Genomic DNA, 23,173 nt, shown 5'->3' with positions numbered 1-23,173 from the left:
AAAAAGATGTTTTCCATCATGCTAATACTAGTCCTGTGCTCTACAACAAGTTGGGGAGTCGTAATGTTTTTAAGGGCTATTTTACCCAAGTAGAACATTGAGAGATACTGAATATTAAGGCAACCCTTAATATTTGATACTTACCTCTGGCGCAACCGCAAAGTTGTTCTGCAATTAGAAAGAGACAATAAGAGTTTAAATGTTTTCTCTCTCACTCACATGAACATGTTATTAGCAGAGCGCACATCTTCCTGTCTTTAAACATTAGCAGATAGATAGATAGATAGATAGATAGATAGATAGATAGATAGATAGAACTGCATTTCCTATAGCCAATGTGCCTATGAATTTCTCTGGTTTAAGTCTCCTGCATGCCCAGACTCTACCTTTCTCCTTGCTACATTTAGGTCTGAATGTCTAAATACCCTAAAGGCACCAAATCCTGCCTGATCTTGGAAGCTATATAGGGCCAAACCCCGGTTAGTACTTGGATGGGAGACTACTAATGGATAGGCTATATTTCAGAGGAAGGAACTGGCAAAACCACCTCTGAGTATTCTTTGCCTTAAAAAAACCCCAACCTATGAAATTCATAGGATTGTCATAAATCGATTGCCATAAAGGCATGTACACTCACACACACACACACACACACACACACACCCCTTTGTAATGCACCCTTTTCATTATTTCCCCCTTCAAACCTCTCCCCAATGTCTTCTGTTTCACAAACCCTATAGCAAGTCTACTAAAATGTATTTACTGTATAGTGAAATGAATGCTCATTCTAGCTAAGTGATGTATTTTGCTGTTTATATTTGCCTTTGCCCTTCCTGAATGATGAATACCAACATCCCCTAGGAGCGGACCTTCTTTCTTACAAGGGATGCCTTAATAGGGATGCAATTCTTCATTGATTTTGCCTGCATAGAAATACTATTTTCTGAATCAAAATACTGTTTTCTGTGCAAAAAAGATACACATTTTGCAGAGATTAAGTTCTGAATTGTGAAGATTTTCATCCCATAACACAAAAGGATCTTGGGTACTTACGCCAATGCCATTGCCACCGATAACAGGGCTGCCCCCGTCACCGACACTAATGGTGTTGTCATTATTCTGGAAAACACAGAAAGAGCTAAAGGTTATAACCCTAATAAATGCATCTCACTTCATCTACTCCTTCCAGAAGTAAGAATCCAGTTTGCCTAAAAATGAATGCCAAACAGAATTCTCCTTCAATCCTTGGTTGACTGCTTGGCAACCTTTTAAACTCATTACTATTATTTTGCACCCTCCACAACTCCCTGGTTCAAGTTCCCCCCTTCCGTGGAACTCCTGAGTGCGAATGCGCCCCCAAAGGTGGAATATACTTGAGTTAAATTTGTGCATAGGTCAGGGAATGGCATTCTGAGTTAGATTGTTTTCTTTCAGAATAGAATCACAATATATTGAAGCTATCTATTGGAGCGAATGAATATATTAAGATGAAACTGGGCCCAGAATCATGAATGATTGCTGATACTTACTCCTGAGGCAGGCTGGAAATTGTTCTGCAATTTAAAAGGGGAGAAAAGAGAGAGAAGGAATTAAAATTGTCCGGAAACATGTAAGACTTTTTCGGGAAAGTGCACATTTTCCCTATCTCTTTGTTTTAAATAAAGTAAAAACGAGAATCAAATCCACAAGAGGTAACATAAACCAGAATCCTTTGGGTGCACTATATTATCAGTTGCATTTTTCTCAGGATCACATGAAGCAGTGGAGTGGAAGGATGGGAAAATGTTGCCACCTCCAAGCATCCTATTTCCCCAGTGTTTTATTTCCTTCGTAGCTACTACACCTGGTAATTGGCAAAGTTACTTCAGAGTAGTACACCAAAAGGAACCTGGCCATATTGTGCCCTTGCCATTGCATTTATGACTACAAAACAAAAGTATCCAGCTCCCTGAAATGATCTATCCTTTCTCCTCTTCTGCCATTATGCCAGGAACTAATTCCTCCAAAAGCATATTTTCCATAACCCTGTGGCATAATCTACTGAAAAACCTGAACTCCTGTCATATAGTTAAACTGAATGCATACTTTTGACATTTGCTCTGTCCTATTCTTCTCATTATCCCTCTCTGGTGCTGAATTTTAAGGCATCCAATAGCGGTAAGCAACTGTCCAAATTGATACAGCTAAGGCTGCATCTGCACTGGAGAATTAATGAAGTTTGGCACTACTTTAACTGCCATGGCTCCACGCTGTAGAATTCTGGGATTTGTAGTTATAGAGAGCTCTGGGGCCACAAGAAACTACAAATCCCAGGTTTCCATGGCTGTTAAAGCACTGCCAACTGGCTTAATGTGGTCGTCACATCTAAAAGAAAAGAAGATCCTCTAAAAACTCTTCTTTAAAAAAAACAACCCCTATTTTTTCTAGTTGCTGGATTATTATTATTATTATTTTGCCTTAACCATTTTTATTAATAGATTTCAAAATAGATACATACATAAATTTGGACTAAACATAAGCACAAACAAAAACAAAAGCATCAACCCATGTAGTCTATACTATAAAACTTAAGCCACTCTCCTAAATAAGTAGATAAAACAACTTCTCTTTTTTGTCTAACTACCCCTTAACCATATATTCTAGTCTGTCCTCCTCTTATTAACTATTCAGCTGAAGAAACAAAGACGTTCTTAATACTTACTCCGATACCATTGCCTGTTATTTCAGGGTTACCGCCATCGCCAATGCTAATGGTGTCTCCATTCTGGAAAGAATTAAAACCCTGTTAACTATAATTGTATTTCCATCAGACTATTCAGCCAGAATGCATGAGTTCGATTTGCTTAAAAATACAGGCCCATTTCTAACTAGCACTCTAGCCCCCTTTTTATATCCCCCATAACACAAAATGGCGAGCAAGATTGATTTTAGTGCCCTATGGAGAGAGTGGCTGTCCTTATGGCGGAAATGTAGTAAAGTGGCTTAAGTTTTGGGACAAATGTCATTGCAATTCCACTAATGATTATCACCCAATAGCTTGTATATCACGATTATTATTATTATTATTATTACTATTATTATTATTAACCTAAATTTATACACTATCACTAGTGAGAAGCAGTAGATCCAGGTGGGTATTTCACGCAAAACAGTAAAAACACCACCACCAAGTTATTAGTATTGCAATTTTTACTGTGTTCCATGTATTATACAATTACAGAGGCAATAAAATTCATCCTCGGCCACTTTAGAACAATTTCCCAATAGGGATGGAGTTATAGTTTTGCTTGTGTTTACTTGAGACAATACTATTGAATTATTAAAAAGTGCTTAAAATTTACCGTAAACGATAAATATAATAGTGGAGAACCGGTAAGCATCTAAATGTCCTCGCAGTTCAGGGGGGCACTTGGCTTTTAGTTTCTACCAAAGCAGGACCGAGTTTCTTTTTTTAAACAGAGCTTTTTGTATCTTAAGTCCTGTCAAGTCTGAAAACCACTCTAGACCATCTTTCAATCCAAACAGGATGTCCAATATGATTCCTGTCTTGCTAATGTTGGTCCCATCGTGAACAACCTGTTGGGTATTTGCGATTCTCATGTCTATTTGAATCTAAGTAGGGAGTATTAATCGTCACTATATCATCACAGTGCTAAGCATGATAGATTATGCATGGTTTGTGATACTTACTTCTCCAGCAACTGCAAAATTGTTCTGCAAATCAAAAAAGGAGGGAAAGGAGAGGAGTTGGAAATGACCTTAAGGTACACATTTTCAGTACTCAGATCCCTCATACCAAAAGCGTTTGGTCCATACAGATCCCATTCATGGCAAAACAAAGGTCTCTGCTCTCTCAAATGACCATACATTTTCCCATTAGTAACCCTTAGATTTACAACAAGGGCAGGGCTTCCATACTTGCAGCAGACCATGCTGCCTCCTTCGGGCACCAAATGTGAACAAAAGTGTCTTCTGATTGCCTTTCCTGGGATTTGCAAGGGGTGGTGGTCATGGTGGAAGATTTTGGAGGCATTGGTAAACAATTCACGTTAATTTGCTACTCCTAGAGGCTTCCAGGTGCATCAACTGATATTTTATGGATGTTTTCAACCAAAAGCTCAGAGGAAGGAAAGCAAGGGCTGTGGAAGCCCAGGAAATCGAGGGGATAAAAATGGAGTTGGGCAGCCCATATACCATACTTTCCCCAGCCTTAGTTTATACCTCCAACTGTCTTGATTTGGAAGGGACAGGAATGGTTAAGCCTCTGTTACCTAACATATTTTACAGTAATACCCCCCCCCAATAAGCGCAGCATATCCCCTAAACTAGGCTCTACAACTATAGCATTCAGAGATAGAGCGTGAATACTTCTTTTGCCGTGTTAGGAAACAGAGCTGTTTTATATGTAATGCCTTGGTAATGGTCTGATAGCTAGACACATATCTTCACAAAGGACTTTCACCCCATACTGATGCCAAGGGCTGTCTCGGGAACCTCTCCTTGTGCTTTTGATATGGATGTCAACATAATACGTAATGGGAGAGGTCTTATACCTCTCCCATATCATAATACTGAACTTACCCCAATGCCATTGCCTTCTATAGTAGGGCTACCTCCACCACCAACACTAATGACGTTGTCGTCATCCTGGAAAAGAGCAGAAAGACACCTTAGTTTAGTAGTATCAAATATGTATATTAACAAAAGGCAGAGCAAATCTTTCTCACTATTCCAATTGGCATCTAGACCCCACATTTAATTTTCTCCAGAATATCTTGGCCCAAAACATCATATTGTGACACTGTTTGAATAAAGGGTGTCCTTCAAAAGGCAGCCAATACACAGGTGTAAGTCAACACTATACATTTGTATCTCTGCTCCTCCAAGTGTTTTGGACTTCACCTCCCAGAAGCCACAGTTAGCTTGGTCAACAGTCAGGAATTCTGGGAGCTGAAGTCCAAAACATCTGAAGCACCAAAGTTGGGAACCACAGCTTTACAATGACTATCGCCTACCCCTGACTTACTCTAGAACCACTACAGTCCCAGCCTGGTAAAGAGTAGGGGAATATTGGAGAAGTATCTGACCATGTCCCCATAACCTCACTGGAGTCTGCTGGGGTGCTGTGGTCTTTTCAGTGGATGATGTGATCATTTATCATTTGACTACTAGAATATAGCCAGATGTTTCTCCAATCCTGTTTTCCACCAGGCATGGAATGGATGTAGTGTCAAAGTACTGTGCTACACTGAGTCATATAGAATTCCAGCTACGGAGAGGGATATTCTACCACTTGCCTCATTGTTGGTGTTCAAAAAGAAAATATCCTAAACATATTTTCTGAAGAAATGGTCTTCTGAGAAATTTCAGCTGATCTGGACATTTGTCCACCTTGCCAATCCAAAATATGTCTTCTCTTCTGCTAATGGTGCCTCATTCTGAATAACATCTTGGGAAATTACTTATTTGGAAAGCAATCAAAACCAAACAGGCTTTGTTGAATAGTTTAAGAGGATGCTAGGATTTATGGCTCAAGCATGCTTGCTGATACTTACTCCTGAGGATGGTTTAAAATTGTTCTGTAATTTAAAAGAAAGAGAGGGCAGAGTTAAGAATATCATTGGATAAATAACATTTTATGAGTGGAGTACATGTTGTCCTGTTATGTTCTTTAAAGAACATAAATGTTATTTATGTTCTTTAAACTTAAAGAAGAGAATCCCCCTTCTAACAGCAAGACGACTTGCTTCTGTAGTACTCATATGTGACTAAATTAATGTCTTCTGATCCCTGAAAGGAAACCCCTGAACAACGTTGGTGGTGCAGTGGTTAAATGTCTGTCCTGCAGCCACTCAGTCACAAACCAGAAGGTTGTGAGTTCAATTCCAGCCAGGGCTCAGGGTCGACTCAGCCTGGCATCCTTCCATAGGTCGCTAAAATGAGTACCCAGCTTGTTGGGGGCAATTCATTTACACATTGTAAACTGCTTAGGGAGTGCTTAAGTGCACTGATTAGTGGTATAGAAATGTACTTGCTATTGCTGTACTACCTCTACTTTCCTCTTTCCCATATGCACAACATACACATTTACACACAGACACCTCATAGTAATAGTAACTGGGAGTTATTCCAGTGTTCATACTTTGAGGAATGTTGCACAGGAGGTATCCAGTACATCCTTACACAATGGTTTCACAAGCCCTGCAATGGTAACAAAAAGGCACAAGATACATGTCTACCCCGCTCAAAGTTGTTCACTATCCAATTGGCCACATTCAGGTGCCTATGACCATCAAGGGACTTTCCTTCTTTATCTTGAGGAGAATGAAGGAGAATCTATTTAAAATCTTGCTGTAATTTAAAAAAAAACTTGCACTGTAATTGTATACTCAGGAAAGGTTAGAGAAACAGGAATCCCTTCAAAACAGAAAGGTATTCTAGGTACTTACCCCAATGCCATTGCCTTCTACAACTGGGCTGCCCCCGCCACCAATACTAATAGTGTCTCCACTCTGGAAGGAAGCAGAATGAGTCAATAAATGTCATGGCTAAGACAATGGCATTCTGATCTCCATGTTATTCTGGAGCAGAGTGAACTATGTCAGTGCCCTTAAAAACAGCTCAAATTATTTACCTGCCCCCCCCCCCAAAAGAGGACATTAAACAACAGAATTGGTGCCACAATCTGGAACTGAGACTAACAAGTCATCATAGGTCATCATCACCCATTCCCCATAAAAGGGGAGTGGAGGGGCACAAATGAGTTCCCAAAGCAATGTTGGCTAGCATTTCTATAGAAGGATACCACTTAGGACAAACCACCCAATTTCCCCCTTGAATCAGTCAGCAACAAGAGATATGGGGATTGCTTTTCTTCATCAGGAATTGCCTCAAGAGGTTCACCAGAGTTGCTTATCACCAACCTGAATGTTCACAATCCACCAGTTATGGCTAGAAACTGCCAAATAGGCAAATATACCAAATGAAAATATAACATTGAAAAGGCAAAAAAGTTGTAGCCGCTGTCAATCAGGGCATAGCCAGGAATTCCTACTCTGCCCCAAAGGCAGCTGGCAAAACCCATGCTGTACATAGAAGAACCAGTGGAGACTTGCAATGAGAAACATGTGGTGGATTCTTTATTTTTCTAAACATATGGACATTTTATGGTCGGATGTTGTTGGACTGCAGTTCCCAAGCTAGGCTGGCTAGGGTTGCTGGGAGTTGCAGTGCTGAGTTCCCATGTTAGTTTGAAAGTAAAAATTGGATTAGACCCCTGTTTCAACATCCTGAAAACAAGGGGAAGAGGAAGAAGATGAAAGAAGGCTGTTTGCACCCAAGTAATGATTAGTGATTCAGAATATGTTAAGACAATGCTAGACTTAATGCATCATGTAGTCTTGTTATACTTACGTTTGGAGCAGCTGCAAAATTGTTCTGTAATTTAATAAAAACAATAAAGGGGGAGATCGGCATTAGAAATGTCTTTCAATAAATAATCTTTTCTCAATGGAAGACTAGTGCATGTCTCAAGTCCTAGCGTATGCTCTGTCTCACACTGTTGTGAGGTGATGGCAAGGGGAGTTTTGTGTCCCATCCAGGGGCTTGGAGCATTCAGGAATGTTATTTTTAACTCACGTATCAAAAATAAAGTATTTTAATTATTCTTGAGAAATATGAACGTAAAACCTGTTGTTAGTTCCAACTAGAACAGACAGTCTGAATCAATGGGATTTGCCTATGTGTGGGATAGGGACGGAAGGAAGATTAATTTTCCAGCTTGTGAGGATTTTGCAATTTTTTTGCCTGATATTCAAACATCCCAAATTGCTTAATAAAATTATTCTGAACAGAAATAAATTTGATATTTCTTTTTGCACAAAATAGTGATTTAGTGAAAGAGCAATGCCAATGAGCCCACAATGCAAAAGGATTCTGAGTACTTACCCCAATGCCATTGCCTTCTATAGTTGGGCTGCCTCCACCACCGATACTAATGGTGTTGTCATCATTCTAGAAAGGAAGAGAAAGAACTAAATGTCTCATCTATGAAAATAAATGCATCCCGATCCATACTTTGGTCTGAGAAATGCATAGCAGGCCATTTTGCTTCAAAACGCACCCCAAATAAAATTATTCTTCAGCCCTGCCTGGCAGCTTAGCAGTGGACAAAACGTCCTCCTGACGCAGGAGTCAAATAACTGTCTGCTCAAGTACAGTTTCATTACTTCAATTACTTTTATTTTTAATTGCAATTAATTAATTAATTAATTAATTTTATGTTCCTGGTGTGAGTAATCCAACCTGGCTTCAATTTATGGCAACTCTGTGAATAAGAGAATACTAAGACACCTTGTCATCTACAGTCCTGCTCCAGTCCTGCAAGTCTTGAACTGTGGCTTCCTAGATTGAGTCGCTCCCTGGCGATGCAGTCTTCTTCTTTTTCCCATTGATTCCCAATGAGTCCTCTTGTCTTATGATATGGCCAAACTACAATAGCCCCCTTTGCCCATTTTGGCTTTTAGGGAGAGTAGATTTACTTTCTGATCCATCTTATTGTTCTTTTTGGCAATCTATGATATCCATAGAACTCTCCTCCAGCATCACATTTCAAGTGAATTGATTTTCTTCCTATCAGCTTTCTTCACTGTCCCATATCCATATCCATACATAGAAATCAGAAATATGATGGTATGCTCAATCCTGTCTTTGACATTAATTAGATCTGGTTTTTAGTCTAGTCTTTAAAAGAGCTACCCAAAGGATTAAACCACAGCCCCTAATATAGGTTCAATATCTTGAGCTGTGCCATTAAAGTCTGGACTAAAAACCAGAGTGGAGTCACTACCTCAGTAGTAGGACAGCTGCCAGCTACCAATTCCTCAAGCTTAAGGAGATTTGGGGGGAAATGTGCAAAACATCCTTGTTTTGTTTGTTGGAATGAGAAGAAGAAAATGAATCTTAGACATTTTCTCAAAGAAACATCTCTGCCCAGGACTACTGACCACTTCTCAAAGTGAAAAGGGATGCCGCAGATGCATTTCCTTCTGCTAGTGTTGACCCTGTCCTGACCATTGTTCTACAAAGTGAGTCATGAAGTTGTTGAAACGCAACAGACAAAACGGAATTAGAACTCCAGACGCTGGTGGTAATGATATTAAATGCCAGGTGGTTCAAAAAGAATGGTGCAGAAGTAAAGCACTTCTTATTTGGTTTTGCACCATTCTTTTTGAATCACCTTGTTTCTTCAGGCATTGCTAGGCTCAGTGGACTATGCAGACTTCTTAATACTGATACTTACCCCTGAAGCAGGTTTAAAATTGTTCTGAAATTTAAAAGAGGGAGGGTTAGAAAGTATGAACGTCCTCGAATAGATAAGATTTTATTAGATGAAAACACAAGTTCCTGTTTGTTATTAAGCCCCAAAGGACAAAATTCAATTCCCTCACAGCAAATGTTATCTTCCCTTGATAACAAATTAACTCTGTCGGATCTCTTCTTCTGTCCCTCAGGCCTGAAATTACCTCTCTGAATTCCTTCTCAGTGTCGATTTTATTTCTCTCACTTCAAATCTTCTTTCAACTATCTCCAAGTAATTTATCTATACACTCTCTGGTGTTCACTACTGATAAAGGCAAGTGTATCCTCTGGGGTTTGGTTCCAGAACCCTCCATGGATGCCAAAATTGGTTGATGCTCAAGTCCCTTTATATAAAATGGCATAATAAAAGTGTGTCCCTTATATAAAATAGCAAGATCAAGGGTTACATTTTGGAATATTGTAATGAATATTTGCAAGTCATGGATGGTTAAATCCATGGATGCAGAATCCATGGACATGGAGGGCCATATACACCATTTACTTTCATGTATGTTTGCCACACTCCTCTCTCTGCTTTGGTACTTCAGTTACTAAAGTCCTGTTGTAGGATTGAGGGCTCCTGTTCCTTGAAAGGCTGTGCAGATGAGGAAATTTCAGCAGGTGTTACAGTGGGCCCTTGGTATCCACTTGGGTTTGGGTCCAGGAACCCCCCTGGATACCAAAATCCGTGGATGCTCAAGTCCCATTAGACACAATGGTATAATGAAATGGTGTCCTTTTTATAAAATGACAAAAACAAGATTTGTTTTTGGAACTTGTATTATTTTTTGAGTGTTCTCAAGCCATGGATGGTTGAATCCATGGATAAAAATATTAGTGGATACAGAAGATCAACCATACTTGGTACCTGAGAAGCAATGCCTGCTGAAATATCCTTTTCTATACACCCATTAAAGGTATGGATCCCTCTCCTCATTGAGTGGTATATGCTCACTGTGCATATATCCCCATGCACTATGCATATGGCCCCTGTAGTATAACATTTTAAAGAGAAAGAGAGAAACTGAATTTACCAAGATCTTTTCCAACAGATTTAAAGACACCATTGCATACAATAAAAGAAAACTGAAATATTGATCAGCTCAATATTACAATATCCAGGGAGTCTGGATACATACCCCGATGCCATTGCCTGATATAACAGGGTTGCCTCCATCACCAATACTAATGGTGTCACCATTCTGAAACAGGACATAATCACATTAAAAATTAGAAATGAAATCCAGTCTGCATAGTAACCTGGGAAGTGTGGATTTGTGGCAAAATACAGAACAACAGCAACAACAAAAATCCCTCTCATCCCTAGTTTGGCAGGATAGCTACTATTTTTCACCCTCCAAGGTAGCCTGAACTGAGTATTGTTCAACAGAATGGGAAGATGTGACAAATTCTGCTATTTTTTTCTTCCGCATATAATCGCCAGTGTCCTGTTGGGAAGTTGCATCATGGTAAATTGTCTACAATCATAAAAGTTGAATTGTATAATTGTGCAACTTTCATATTCTCATGAGAAAGGGGAGCGGAGATGTAGCAATGCCACCAGGGCCTTTGCACAAGTGGAGCCAGCTGCATGGCTATTAAGCAAACAGTCCTGATGTACAATGTATGCCACTGAGCAACATATCCCAATACACAGCATTTTCTGTTGTTCAACAGAAGTTCCCATTGCTCAGTGGATCAGCTTGGACATGGATGTGTATCAGGCCAGTGATATAGGTCCACCATTGGAAACATACGCTTTGTAGCCTCTGATGCAGGATGTCAGCTATTTTTTTCATGAATGCAAATGCTATTTCCAGAAAGGAGTGGAACTAGTATCTTCTTGGATTAATGCTAGGGAATGTGTGATGTTACTGAACTATACAGCCAAGTGCTTATGCAAGTTGTGCTCCAACAACATTGGAGGGGCAGAGGTCGACTAATAACATGGGAGGAGGATGAACTCCTTAAAACGGAGCTGGAAACTCATATTGCATCAAAGGATATGTATAGCATTTGTTGGGTCTCAGTCAACATTTGGGAAGAGTTTGGAGTGAAGAAGACACTGAAAGAGATGCAGAGCTTGTTTCTGAGCCTTTCCAACCCATCATAACAGCATTAAAAAACAACAGCCAAACCCCTGCATTTTGCAGAAATCCCAGCATTTTCACAAAATAACAACTTTGTAAAACATCAGTGTGTGCATATGTGTGTTTGCGTATGTGTGTGTGTATGTGCATGCTTAATGGCACCCATTGTCTAATGGGAAGGAAAAGCTTCATTGTTGTGTATGGGAATGAGATAAGTAGAGGTTTACATTCTTGGTCTAGATGCCTTGCTCTGAAATTGCTTTGAAGTCACCAAGGTTTCCAGAGTTTTCAATGGTAGCCCCATGTAACTGTGTCCCACATATATATCAAACAAGTACTTACCAGAGCACAAATAAGAGCTGTTAAAAAGCTATGTTGAGAGATCCAGTGTAGTGTGGTGTAACGGTTTGAGCACTGGACTATGACTCTGGAGAGCAGGGTTCAAATCCCTACTCACTCACGGAAACCTTGGGCAAGTCACACTCTGTCAGTTTCAGAGGATGGCAAAGGCAATCCCTCTCTGAACAAATTTTGCCAATAAATCCCCATGACAGATTTTCTTCAGGGTTGCCATTTGTCCAGGAAGGGTCTCCTTTGTGGTATCAGCCCCAACTCATAAAAGGCAGATAAAAGGCCCTCCATAACTTATGATTTGGTACATATAAAACAAAATACGACATTAAAAAAAATCTATCCAAACTTCAGCAGTAAGGGGTAACATTGAAGATACAATTAAAGACTGAAAAGTAATGCATGCTTCCCGATACTTACATTTGGAGCAGCTGCAAAATTGTTCTGCAATTTAAAAAGAAATAGAAATAAAAGTGAAGAATAAACTTAAATATGCTAGTTTTTTTAAAAAAATAGAGGAATTCCACCTTTCTGTTTTGCAAACAACAAACACAAAGATCTTTTATCACCTGCTTAGTTATATATTCAGAGATCAGGGCACGATTCCCCACTCAGTCATGAACCCCACTGAATGACCTTAGGCAAGTGACATGCTCTCAGCCTCAGTGGAAAGCAATGGCAAACCTCTTCTGAACAATTCTTGCCAAGAAAACACCATGATAGATTCACCTTAAGGTTGACGTAAGTTGGAAACGACTTGAAAGGGCACAATAACAACAACTAAGTAATGCCTCTAGCCTATTCTCCCAACCTACCTTACCACCAGCCAGCCTCATGGAGTGACAGAATGATGTTCAGCTGGTGAGCAGGATACAAAAGGATCATGATTCCAGCCTTCTTCCACCAGCAAACGTGATGAGAAATTTTAAGATGGCTCCTGCTTTTAATGGTCACAACCTCACTTGCTGGTGAGAAGGTGTGTGGGAACATCATCTAGCTGTATCCCAAGCGCCAGCTCAATAGACATACATCACTTGAGGAAGCTCTGGCTGTTAAGGCAGGTGGGGGTGGCATTTATGATTGTGACAATAGTGCCATAATTATAAATGTGGAGTATTACTAAATATGGGGCAGTCTGTACTGCGCCTCTGAGTACTTACCCCAATGCCATTGCCTTCTATTACAGGACTGCCTCCACCACCAATACTGATGCTGTTGTGTTCCTCCTGGAAAGGAGTAAGAAAAACATATCAGGGAACCATTGTGTCTACTAAAGGGGTTGACCCTGCATCGCCTACAAGCCTAAAATTCTCTCTTCTAGAAGCACCATGGTCCTCTCTCATATTCCATTGGGCAGCTCGATTTGAAATGCACACTACAGGAGAAGGTTTGCTTTATATTAACGTTATGCATTTGGGAAGCTGAAGCTTGGAAATCAAGAGGAAGGAAAATAGACCTCAGAGGCTGCATTCACACTACAAAAATAATCCAGTTCTACACCACTTTAACTGCCATGGTTCCATGCTATAGAATTCTGGGAATTCCCAGAATGCCCATTTCCTGCAATGCAGATGCAGCCAGAGACATTTTAAGTTGTTACAGATGGTAAAGTATTCCCCGGCTCATGGAATAGGAATTGTATAGTACTCCAGAGGTTAGGTCTATTGGGAGTTGCTGCTCCACAACATGTGAAAGACTATACAATTCCCACCACTGTCCTAAGACATCCATATCTTGAGTGTTTCTAGAAGAAATTTGCCTCTTTTATCCTGACTGTGTGTTTCTACATAGGTCAGTGAATTGGGTATAGTCTCCAAAGGTAGCTATCTTTAAAATGATGAAACAACTCATCTAGCTCAAAAGCGAAGCCCACAACATTTCTTCTTTGGCTAGGTTTGTCTTGAAGAAAGTCCTAGGAGCTAATATTGGCTCATTCATACTTACTCCTGAAGAAGGTTGAAAGTTGTTCTGCAATAAAAAAAAAAAAGAGGGGTTATAAATTGAGAATCTCAAGATTTTTTTTCATCTCAGACTTTGTGAAAAACTGAACACAAGTATGTATAACAAACACAAAAGCAGAAAGCAATTTTCTTTTTTTCCCCTCAGTTATATTTCGTATTTACAACACTCATATTAAAAAAAAATACATTCACATCCATATAACAGATAACCTATACCATATGATATATTTCATAATAGCATACCAAACATAACACAAATCACATTCATCAACTTCCAACCTAACAATTCTTGTTATTCAAATAGTTCCTAGTCCGTCTATTTCTTTTATGGTCACTTATTTCTTCTTTTACAATTACTGAGTATTTCTTCATCAGTTCTCTGCTATTATTACTTTGGTCTCAACTTCTCCCACAATCCTTATTTCATCCATCTGGTCAATTTGTCAATTTTAGCCATATCATAGATTCTCAAAATGGAAGCCTATTCTAGTCATGTATCAATATTCCTTCCTCTTGCTTGTGGTTTACATACAGTCACACACTCTCTCTCACACACACTTCTCTCCTCATGGTTGAGTTTTAGACAGCCAATTCTTCTGGACAGGGCCTTTACTTCTTATTGGTATCCACTCAGGAAAGCCCTATATATATTGATGCTGAAATCTAGCAATGGCTGATATCCAGTAGTGGCATGTGCAGATGTGACAGACATTTGAACTAATATGTATACTTTTTATTTGTGATGGATGGAGGATTCCACCATCTCCATCCACTGTGATTCCTTCCCTGAGCCTCCTACCTGTTGTTAGCTTGGCACCTCTCCTCCAAGGACAATCAGTAGCCAAGGAGGATGAGAAGACGATGAAGGGCAGCCAGGGAACAACTAGCTGCATTCATGAAGCTGGCTCAGGAAGGAACAGGCATCCTTCTGGAGCTCTCAGGGGTCCACTGGAGGTCCAAGAGGAGGATGTTGCCTTCCTGTAGTCAGCTGGACACCTTCCATCTTCTGTTGGCCATCGAATGACCTGGGATGGGAAGTAGCACAAAGCGACAACTTAGGTACGGGGAGAACTCCAGTGCAGTGCAGAATCCTGGCCAATGTCTTCTGCAGGAGGAAGCCAAATGCTATGGTTTGATCAGGGAGAGGGGTCCATCATGTTGCAGCAGAACAATATACATGCATCATGCTTAGACCATGGGCTAAATCTGTAGAGCAGCACTGCCAATTAGCTTAAATCCTGGGAAGGAGTCTTATGTACCTACCCCAATGCCATTGCCTTCTATAACAGGGCTGCCTCCATCACCGACACTAATGGTGTCCCCATTCTGGAACGAACAGAAAAAAATATATTTGTGGATTGACAGAGTGTAAAAAGAAGATGAACTCCTTGGATCCTCTTTGTCAGAGGAGTAGCATTTGATGAATTGAGATCTAGGAGGTAATTCTGGACAGAATTCAGACTATGAAAAATGAGGCAGCTGAGAAATATCTTTCTTCCCGGTTTCAGATGTACAATCAAAATTCAGCTCTATGTAAAAGATGGGACATACAAAGCAAGATCCGTGCGATCGATATATCTTAAATTGAGGATTTTAAAGTCAACGGGTGTAGCTATTAAAAAGAGTTAAATCCAAAGTAAACCATGTGTCTGTTTGGAGAGCTATCAAAGGACAATGTTCTTTTTGAAATGTCCTGTTTTTGCAATCCAAGTCATTTGCAAAAGTACACAATAAGAGTGAAAGAGATCCTGTCATGAAGTTTCTGTCAACAGTAAGAACCTGGTTAGGCGCCACATCCCCTGGTCACAGTTTTCCCAATATGGCAAAATGTATGGCACTTCTACTCGAATGACACAATTATTTCTAAATGAGTATATATATATATCATATATACATGGATTTTGAATAGAGACAAATCTGAAATCAATTGAATCAATTTTCTCTTTTGCCTAATCTAACCTAAGATATAGCAAAATGTTGTTTCTTGCTTCGCCAGTGTTAATGTTGGCTACAGTTTGAATTTTTGCAAAGCTGGTAGTAACTGTCCATAGACAGTATAATTTTCATTATATTACTGTATTCGAAGAATGAGCTCACTCTTAATATATCTAACCTTGAGTCCTTATGGTTAGTTTCAGCCTGAATAGACCCACAGTTAAGTAATAAGTCAACACACAGTTAAATCTAATTGATGTATTAGTACTGTTGTACTGTAGCTCTGAGCATTTCTCACTATTAGCAATGCTGGTTGGCACCGCTGGTTGCCACAATCCTTACTCAACTTAATCCTAAATTTCCTAAAGATATTGTATGCAGAAGCTGAACTATGGGAAAGAAACATTTGAAAACCTTTGCAGCGCTACTCAAGTATGTAAGTATGTAAGTTACAAAGTAGACTTCTGAGATTTCGTCCAATTTTCAAATGTGTGTGAAATCGAGTTTCAGCTTTAAGCAGCGTATCTCCTGGCTGCATTATAATGCAGCAAACCATGTTCAACCTTACCAAAGGTGCAGCTCTGGTGCTCTGTGGCGAGAGCAGGCAGGCAACAAGGAAAGCGACCACCACCCACGTTTTCATCTTTCTCCTTTTCTTTCTTGAGTTACAATGGGAATGACAGCAAACTGGAGGGCTGTATTTATGCTGGTTGCTATCAAGGGGAGTGCCAAATTCTAAAGGCCAAGCCTGATGACTCAACCTTGGAAGGACCCAAGGCCAGCTTTGCCTAGTCCCACCCTCCCAGCTTTCCTGAGCTATCTTTGTGTACCATAGCTAACTCTTTGGCTACTTTCCCTTTTCTTTTCCCCTATGTATTCTTCACAGTCACATATCTGTTCTGGTAATGCATTATAATCCTCACCTTCCTAATAAAGGAAAGTGCTGTTGTTGCAATCCTTTTCCTGGTGTCCCCATGGAAAATGTAATCAATTACTTACTTACTTGTATCATGACATCTCAGGGTGACCTACAGTGTAAACGCTCTATATCCAAATTATATTTGGAGGATCTGATGGGACACTGAGAGCCACAAAACTAGCATTTGGACTATATGTAGTCCTAGGGTCGCATTTACCGATCACTTAGCTATCCCCATCTGTCCTGATTTGGCAGGGATGGCCCCGGCTGATCCTTGTTTCCCCAATTTCTCAGCTGCTTTAAAAATGACCTTATTTCTCTCATCTCTTCCCACTTTATTTTTTTGCTTACTTTAATTGCTGCAAACTGAGGCCCTTTATGGGCCGATGAAAAGTGCTGGCCTGTAGTTGGGGTGAGGGCTGGGTATCCCCACACTCTAAGCCCTACTACCACCTGCAGGCCACCATCTTGGCATGCGCCCGTTTCCACGGGTGCACCATGATAATGCACCTCTGGCACTGCATCCAAGTGGCGCAGCACCAAAGGAGTGCCTGATCAGATTTTGCCTTTAACCATTGTTATTAGACAAAAGCCATTTGAAAGACATTATTATATGATGCCCAGCAGAGCCTACTGTACAGATTCTGACTGGTGACTCTTTGCTTTATTCTGTATTTGTTTTGTCATGGCTGAACTGATTTCTTGTTTGCTGGCTTGCTTGCTCCTCTGTCACTCAAATCATTCCACCTGGCTTTCTAGTTTGCTCATATTTTTTTGTTATTTGCTTAAGGTGGATGGAAAATTGATTTGCATAAGCTAAAACAAGGCTCTCCGAAGGTTCAAGGAACTTGATTTGAACATAAAGTCCTGTGGGAGGGGTAAGAAAAGATGTGGGGAGGTATCAGTAAAGTCACTGATAAGGTGGGATTTGTTTGGACATTGATAAGGCATGTGCGAACATGATTAACTGGAAATTAAAGTGCGAGAAAGAAACTGTAGGGGTGCACCCTTCCATCCTTCACTCAGTTTTTCAAGATCAGAAAACAATATCTCCCATTCCCAAAGAGGCATGAAAAAGTGTGGATACTAAATCGATGGCTCTCTGAGACCAATGCCCAAATGGTTTGCTGGGTCAACCACTGAGCTTCAGCCTTTACCAGGAAAGGCCTTCTTCACTCTTCTCTGGTCCTCCAAACACAATCTTTCTCCAAGTTGTTCAGTAGTTGATGCCTTAGTAAAGAATGGTGCCTCACATTCAGTAAAATCAAAACTGGTCAAAGTTGTCCATCACCTGTTACTTTTGAGAGGACAAGTATTTTGAAAATTGCCTATCTTTAGCTTATGCAACTAACAGAAGGGATTGTCAGAATTTGGTCTTCCATGCTAGCTAAGATGGGAGATGTGATTTCTGAGTCAACAATGTCTCATTCATGGTGAGACAGACCAATGTGTGTTTTGCTAGTTGCAGACACACTGCCAAGAAATTGGCAGTGCTTATAAGATTTATTTCCTCCTTTATGAGTGTGATCACAAGGTTCATCTTTCACCAAAGCTTCTGAAATTTGCACAGACTGGTGGAGAGCCTACATCAGGATTTTATACCCTAAATCTCCATATGCAGAGTTGCATATTGATTATACCTAGAGAACTGAACCTGGAAAAATTGGGCGGAAAGTTTTCCTCAAAAGACTTCTTTCTCCAGCAAAAAAAAAAAATTGGGCGGAAATAAATAATGGACTATTATCTTTTAGTATGATGAGTAAAATGTTGAAGACAAGGTGCTCACATACATACTGCTCCAAAATCATTCTTAAAAACTATAAAAGGAAGACTTTTATGTAAGACTATGTACAGCCATAGATCATTGTAGGTCCTAGGCCCTCTCTCCACAGGCCAAATAAACCAACCTCTTTTTGTATTCTTGGCAGAGAGACTGGATGATGCATGGTTCAACCCCCGGATCTGGTGCAGACAGATCAGAGACATCCAGCCTGTTCCGCACAAGAACTGGGGCATACCCCTATTAAAACACATTAAAATACCTCCTGATTTGTTCTTGATTTGCTATGAGCTTTCAGCAATGCTCTTATTTTGGATATTAGTAGTCCACGGTCTATGCCACAGTTTGCCCCTAGTGTTGTTTTTCTGCTGCAAGAATGGAGTTTCTCCATTTTTTCTTCCCTATTATGTAATCTATTTTGTTTGTGTCAACCATTCGGTGATGTCCTTGTCTCCTCTCCGGTTGCATGAAGAAGGTTCTTGCGATGAATACATTGTTAGCCTTGCAAAACTCTCTCAATTGCTCTCCTTCTTCATTTCTTGAACCTAACCCAAATCTCCCTACTGTCTTTGATTCTTCTCTGCTTCCTACTTTGACACTTCAGTTGTCTGTCTCATTTGGGTATGCTATCTATTCCTTCCCTCACTCCATCATAGAAATTCATGATTGCTTGTTCTTCTGCCCCCATGGTTGGTGCATATAGTTGAATTATGGTGATGTATCCTTGGCTTTTCCTGAAGCCTTATTGACATGATTCGATCGTGCTGTATATTATATCCTTTTACAGATTTTGCTAGGAGCTTTCAGCAGTCTTCTGATTTTGGATATTTTAGTGCTACTCCATTCATTTTTCTTTTCCATTTCATTGACTGTTAGAGACACACTGACTGATGTATTAGAGGCATGCATTTCTACCAGTACCTGAGGAGCTACTATATTCTTAAGTATGTTCATAAGTGCTTTGAACTTAGCATGTTTTAATGATTTTGTATTTTTATCTGTTTTATTGATGTGATGTTTTAATTCTGGTTTTTAAGTTGCATTTTAAAAATCTTTTGTGCGCTGCCTTTGGTCCAATTAAAATGAAATACATACATGCATACTAGTATCAGGAAACGTGGGTGGGGGGGTGCTTAAGTATTGAACAATGGTTGTAGTGCAGAGTTAGGGTCGTCATTCCCTCCTTGTTAATGCATGTACAGTAGTTTGTAATTCTCTTTGTTTGTCACAACTTTGGTGCTTGTGTGGTATAGAGCAACATCAAGGGCTAAGGAAGCTGAGCCTTGTAGCCCTGTGTCCTTCAGTTCATAAAGCCCCATTATGAGACTGTTGAGACAGAGGCTTTCAGGGAACATCCAGGTGGATCTTCATTACCCTCAGATGGTGGAGGATCACACAATGGCTGTGTTCCCAAGTGGCTTCTCACATCTTCTCAGATCTCAGATCTGCTATCATCATTTCCCAATCCACTGTGTATTTGCCAATGTGCCTGCTTATTTCTCCTTGTACAATGGTGAATGCAGAAAGAATGTTTCTTTAATCCTAATGAATACAGCAGTACATTGAAGGCCTGAAGGAAAACTTATATGGCATCCAAGAATGTCCAGTTGTACAGCTAGAATCCTACTAGGAATCCTGTTTCACCTAAACTAGACCCATTCAGTGAGTAGCTGAATCATGAGCCTACACATAGATCAATGAAATCCCTTTGATAGCTGTAATGTAGTGAGGACAAATAACAGAATTTAGGCCTATGTTAGGATTAACTGAGACTGTTCTACTTTGGCCATATCATGAGAAGACATGGCTCACTAGAAAAGACAATAATGCTTAGTAAGGAAGAAGGAAGTAGAACAACAGGAAGACTGCATTTCAAATGGACAGATGAAATCAAGGAACCCATAGCTTCCCTGAGCTGCAGGTTGACTTGACGGTCTCTCATTCATAAGATCACCATAAGTCAAATTCAACTTGATGGCAGTTAGCAACAAAAGCCTATATGAAATGACTGAATGCCACTTATGCAACCATGATCTGAATACATGCATTGCACAGCAGACAGAAAGGTACAATCATTATGTCTGAGAGACCTTACAAGTGTATGACATCAACAAGATTCTGGCACTTATGTTCCTTTCATGATCAGCTGGCAGCAGTTGATATATCAGCCTGCATCAGAAGTAGGGAACAGTAGCAGATTGGAGCCATTCCTATCAGCTCTGCTGGGAAGCCACCACCTTCCTCCTACATTTAAATTTCCCGTTAATCAGGGCAGCATTATGTCTTATCAGCTTCCCAATAAATCTTGCTGAAAAGTCAAAGACTTCAATTCTTTCTTCTATGAACTATCACCTAGCATTAGCCATCATACCAACTTGGATTGGTTCTTCCTTGGTTCTGCTGGCAGATAACTTTTTGGTTCCCTTTCCATTTGTGGGCCCTCCAGCTGGTAATCATAAGAACTTTGTTATCAAGGCCTAAAGCCGGAATCTGGTGTTTTTCCTCATCTATCCTCTCTTCCCTTTTTTCCTCTGATGTCATGAATAGAATTGCTTTATTATTGAGCTTTGTAAGTTATTCTGAAAACCTTTTATAAATGCAAAACAAGGTTAAAAGAGACAAATGAATGAATGATATCACAATGGATTTGGTTAGTTCTTTTGGAACAAGTGCACTCAGGCACATTTATTGATCTGAGAACTCATTTGTGAATTTGGTAAAAAGACTTCTTTGCCGAAGCAACTTGTGGGAGTGGAAGCAGCAGCCGCCACAGCAAGACTCAATGGCTTTAACAAAAGAGAATCATGCAAGAGAGAACCACAGAAAGGTAGTCTTCGATGGGGCAAGTTGTTTGTGACAGGACAAAGGCATCTGGCCAGATTCTGTGATGGATTTTGGTTCTGGATGACTAATACTGTAAAAGAACAAAAAAGAATATTTAAAACAATCTCAGATACAAAGAGTGAATAAATAAGAGAATCATCATCATTGCCGCCATCATAGTCATCAGCATCATTTTTTACTTTATAATTTTAGTCTGACTGTGATGTTATCTGGGCAGAATTTTGCTCCAGCCCTTTGTGATTGAAATCCTACATTAAGGGTATGGTAGGTATGTGGGTATGGCCTTCACATTACATGTCAACTAATCATGGTCCTATTCATTTCATAAGGTTTTCTTAGACAAGGAATATTCAGAGGTGGGTTGCCATTGCCGCTCTCTGAAATATATAGTCCACATGGCCTGGCATTCCCTGGGAGTCTCCCTTCTAAGTACTAACCTGGCCTGATCTTGCTTAGCTTCCAAAATCTGACACTGAGCATAGTGTTAATTATGACACTGGAGTTAAGGATTAACTGCACAACACAACCCTTGAGTTGAATGGTGTGCAGCTAAACCAAGCCACCAAATGTCCAGCTGAACGCACAACCAAATGTTCATGCATAGTGATGCACAATGGGCAGTGTTCTTCCATGAACAAGGCGGCACTGTATGTAATGCACATTCACAATGCATACATAGTTCTGCTTCTGTAACCTTGGCTACTCCATATCAGGCAAAAATGTCCAGCCACTTGTGAGGAGGAACTTATACATACATTAAACACTAACGTGCTTCTGACCTACGTGTTTCTGGTTCAAGTTTAATTCCTGAGCTCTACTCAACAGATTTCACAGGAGGGCTCTCAAGCACAGTAGAGCTGAGCTCCTATTTTGAATTAAATCAAGACATTCACAATGCCTTTTAAAAAAAGAGCTCTCTGAAACTGTTTTGATTTTCCAAATATTTTGCACTTCAAATCTCAGAATGCCTGATCATAGACAATGTTGGAGATGAAGTCTAAAACAGGACTGTGGAGCTAAAGTTTAAAATAGGATTGTGCCAGCAGACCCATTGAAAACCCATCTTCCTGAAGCCATTCCAGCAGAGTGTAACAGAACAGAATCCATGGGGCCATTATCTCTGATGTGAGTGGAGTGTGAATCTTCTCTAGATTTTAGTTCAAAGTTTGAAGGATTATGGATTATGATGAGATGATGTGATTATCCGATGTATTTATAAGCAAACCAGTGTGCTACCATGGGGAGTATGGGGGTATACAGATGGGGAGAAAGGAGCGCTGAGACACTGCTCCTTTCTGCTCCACATGGAGGGCGCAACAACCAAACAGCATGGCCTCCAAAAGCCCTAAAAAGAACCCGCTCCCAGCACCATTGGTGCCCTCATGCGCAATGATGATGTCCATGTGGCGCCGTGCCATTTGGACATGATGCCATGCGTATGTCATCATGGTGGCCCCCATGTGGATGGGGGTGAGCCATTATGGCCTGGTAGCGCTTGGGAGCATGCGGACGCTCCATTATACCTAGCCCTAAAATCGGCCACAGGCCAGCGCTTTGTGCCAGTCTGTATTGAGCCTATGTTAGAAGAAAACTTGCTATGAAACATCCCCTCATTTATATCTGAGTTCCATTCAACCCTGATCAAATAGGTTTAGAATTATGAATACTCACCCACACAACAGGACCATTGTTGGTATTCTGCAAAGCAAACACAATAGCAAACATACATTATTTGCATTCTAATCTGTCTATGCAAAGATAGTCCAGTTCTTTCATTTTCATATTGTAATACAGAACTCCTTGAGAATGTTCAAGTGTGCATCAAGATATTTGTAAGAAAGAATCTAGTGGTGTGACAACCCAATTTCTGGCCCTGGGCTACAGGGAAAGAAAGAGACTACAGGTTCCTTCACATGATACAATTATAGCACTG

The 23,173-nt window shown here is 40.2% G+C and overlaps 1 protein-coding gene across 1 annotated transcript; it reads right to left on the bottom strand.

The window, feature by feature from the left end:
- Positions 1-16: 16 nt before the first annotated feature.
- On the bottom strand, positions 17-16,368 carry LOC121915507 (allergen Ani s 10-like). Its single transcript, XM_042439822.1, has 18 exons — positions 16,266-16,368; positions 15,026-15,088; positions 13,746-13,769; positions 12,962-13,027; positions 12,222-12,245; positions 10,500-10,562; positions 9,302-9,325; positions 7,948-8,013; positions 7,414-7,437; positions 6,450-6,512; positions 5,556-5,579; positions 4,582-4,647; positions 3,691-3,714; positions 2,702-2,764; positions 1,530-1,553; positions 1,054-1,119; positions 145-168; positions 17-40 (listed from the first exon to the last, which is right to left on the bottom strand). The coding sequence occupies exons 1-18, from the start codon at positions 16,338-16,340 to the stop codon at positions 17-19; spliced, it is 807 nt and encodes a 268-aa protein (XP_042295756.1). The 5' UTR covers positions 16,341-16,368.
- Positions 16,369-23,173: the final 6,805 nt, after the last annotated feature.

Source organism: Sceloporus undulatus, chromosome 9, assembly GCF_019175285.1.
Source record: "Sceloporus undulatus isolate JIND9_A2432 ecotype Alabama chromosome 9, SceUnd_v1.1, whole genome shotgun sequence".
Classification (NCBI taxonomy): domain Eukaryota; kingdom Metazoa; phylum Chordata; class Lepidosauria; order Squamata; family Phrynosomatidae; genus Sceloporus; species Sceloporus undulatus.
The sequence above is the reverse complement of the archived record's forward strand: the minus strand, read 5'-3'. Positions and strand labels throughout refer to the sequence as shown.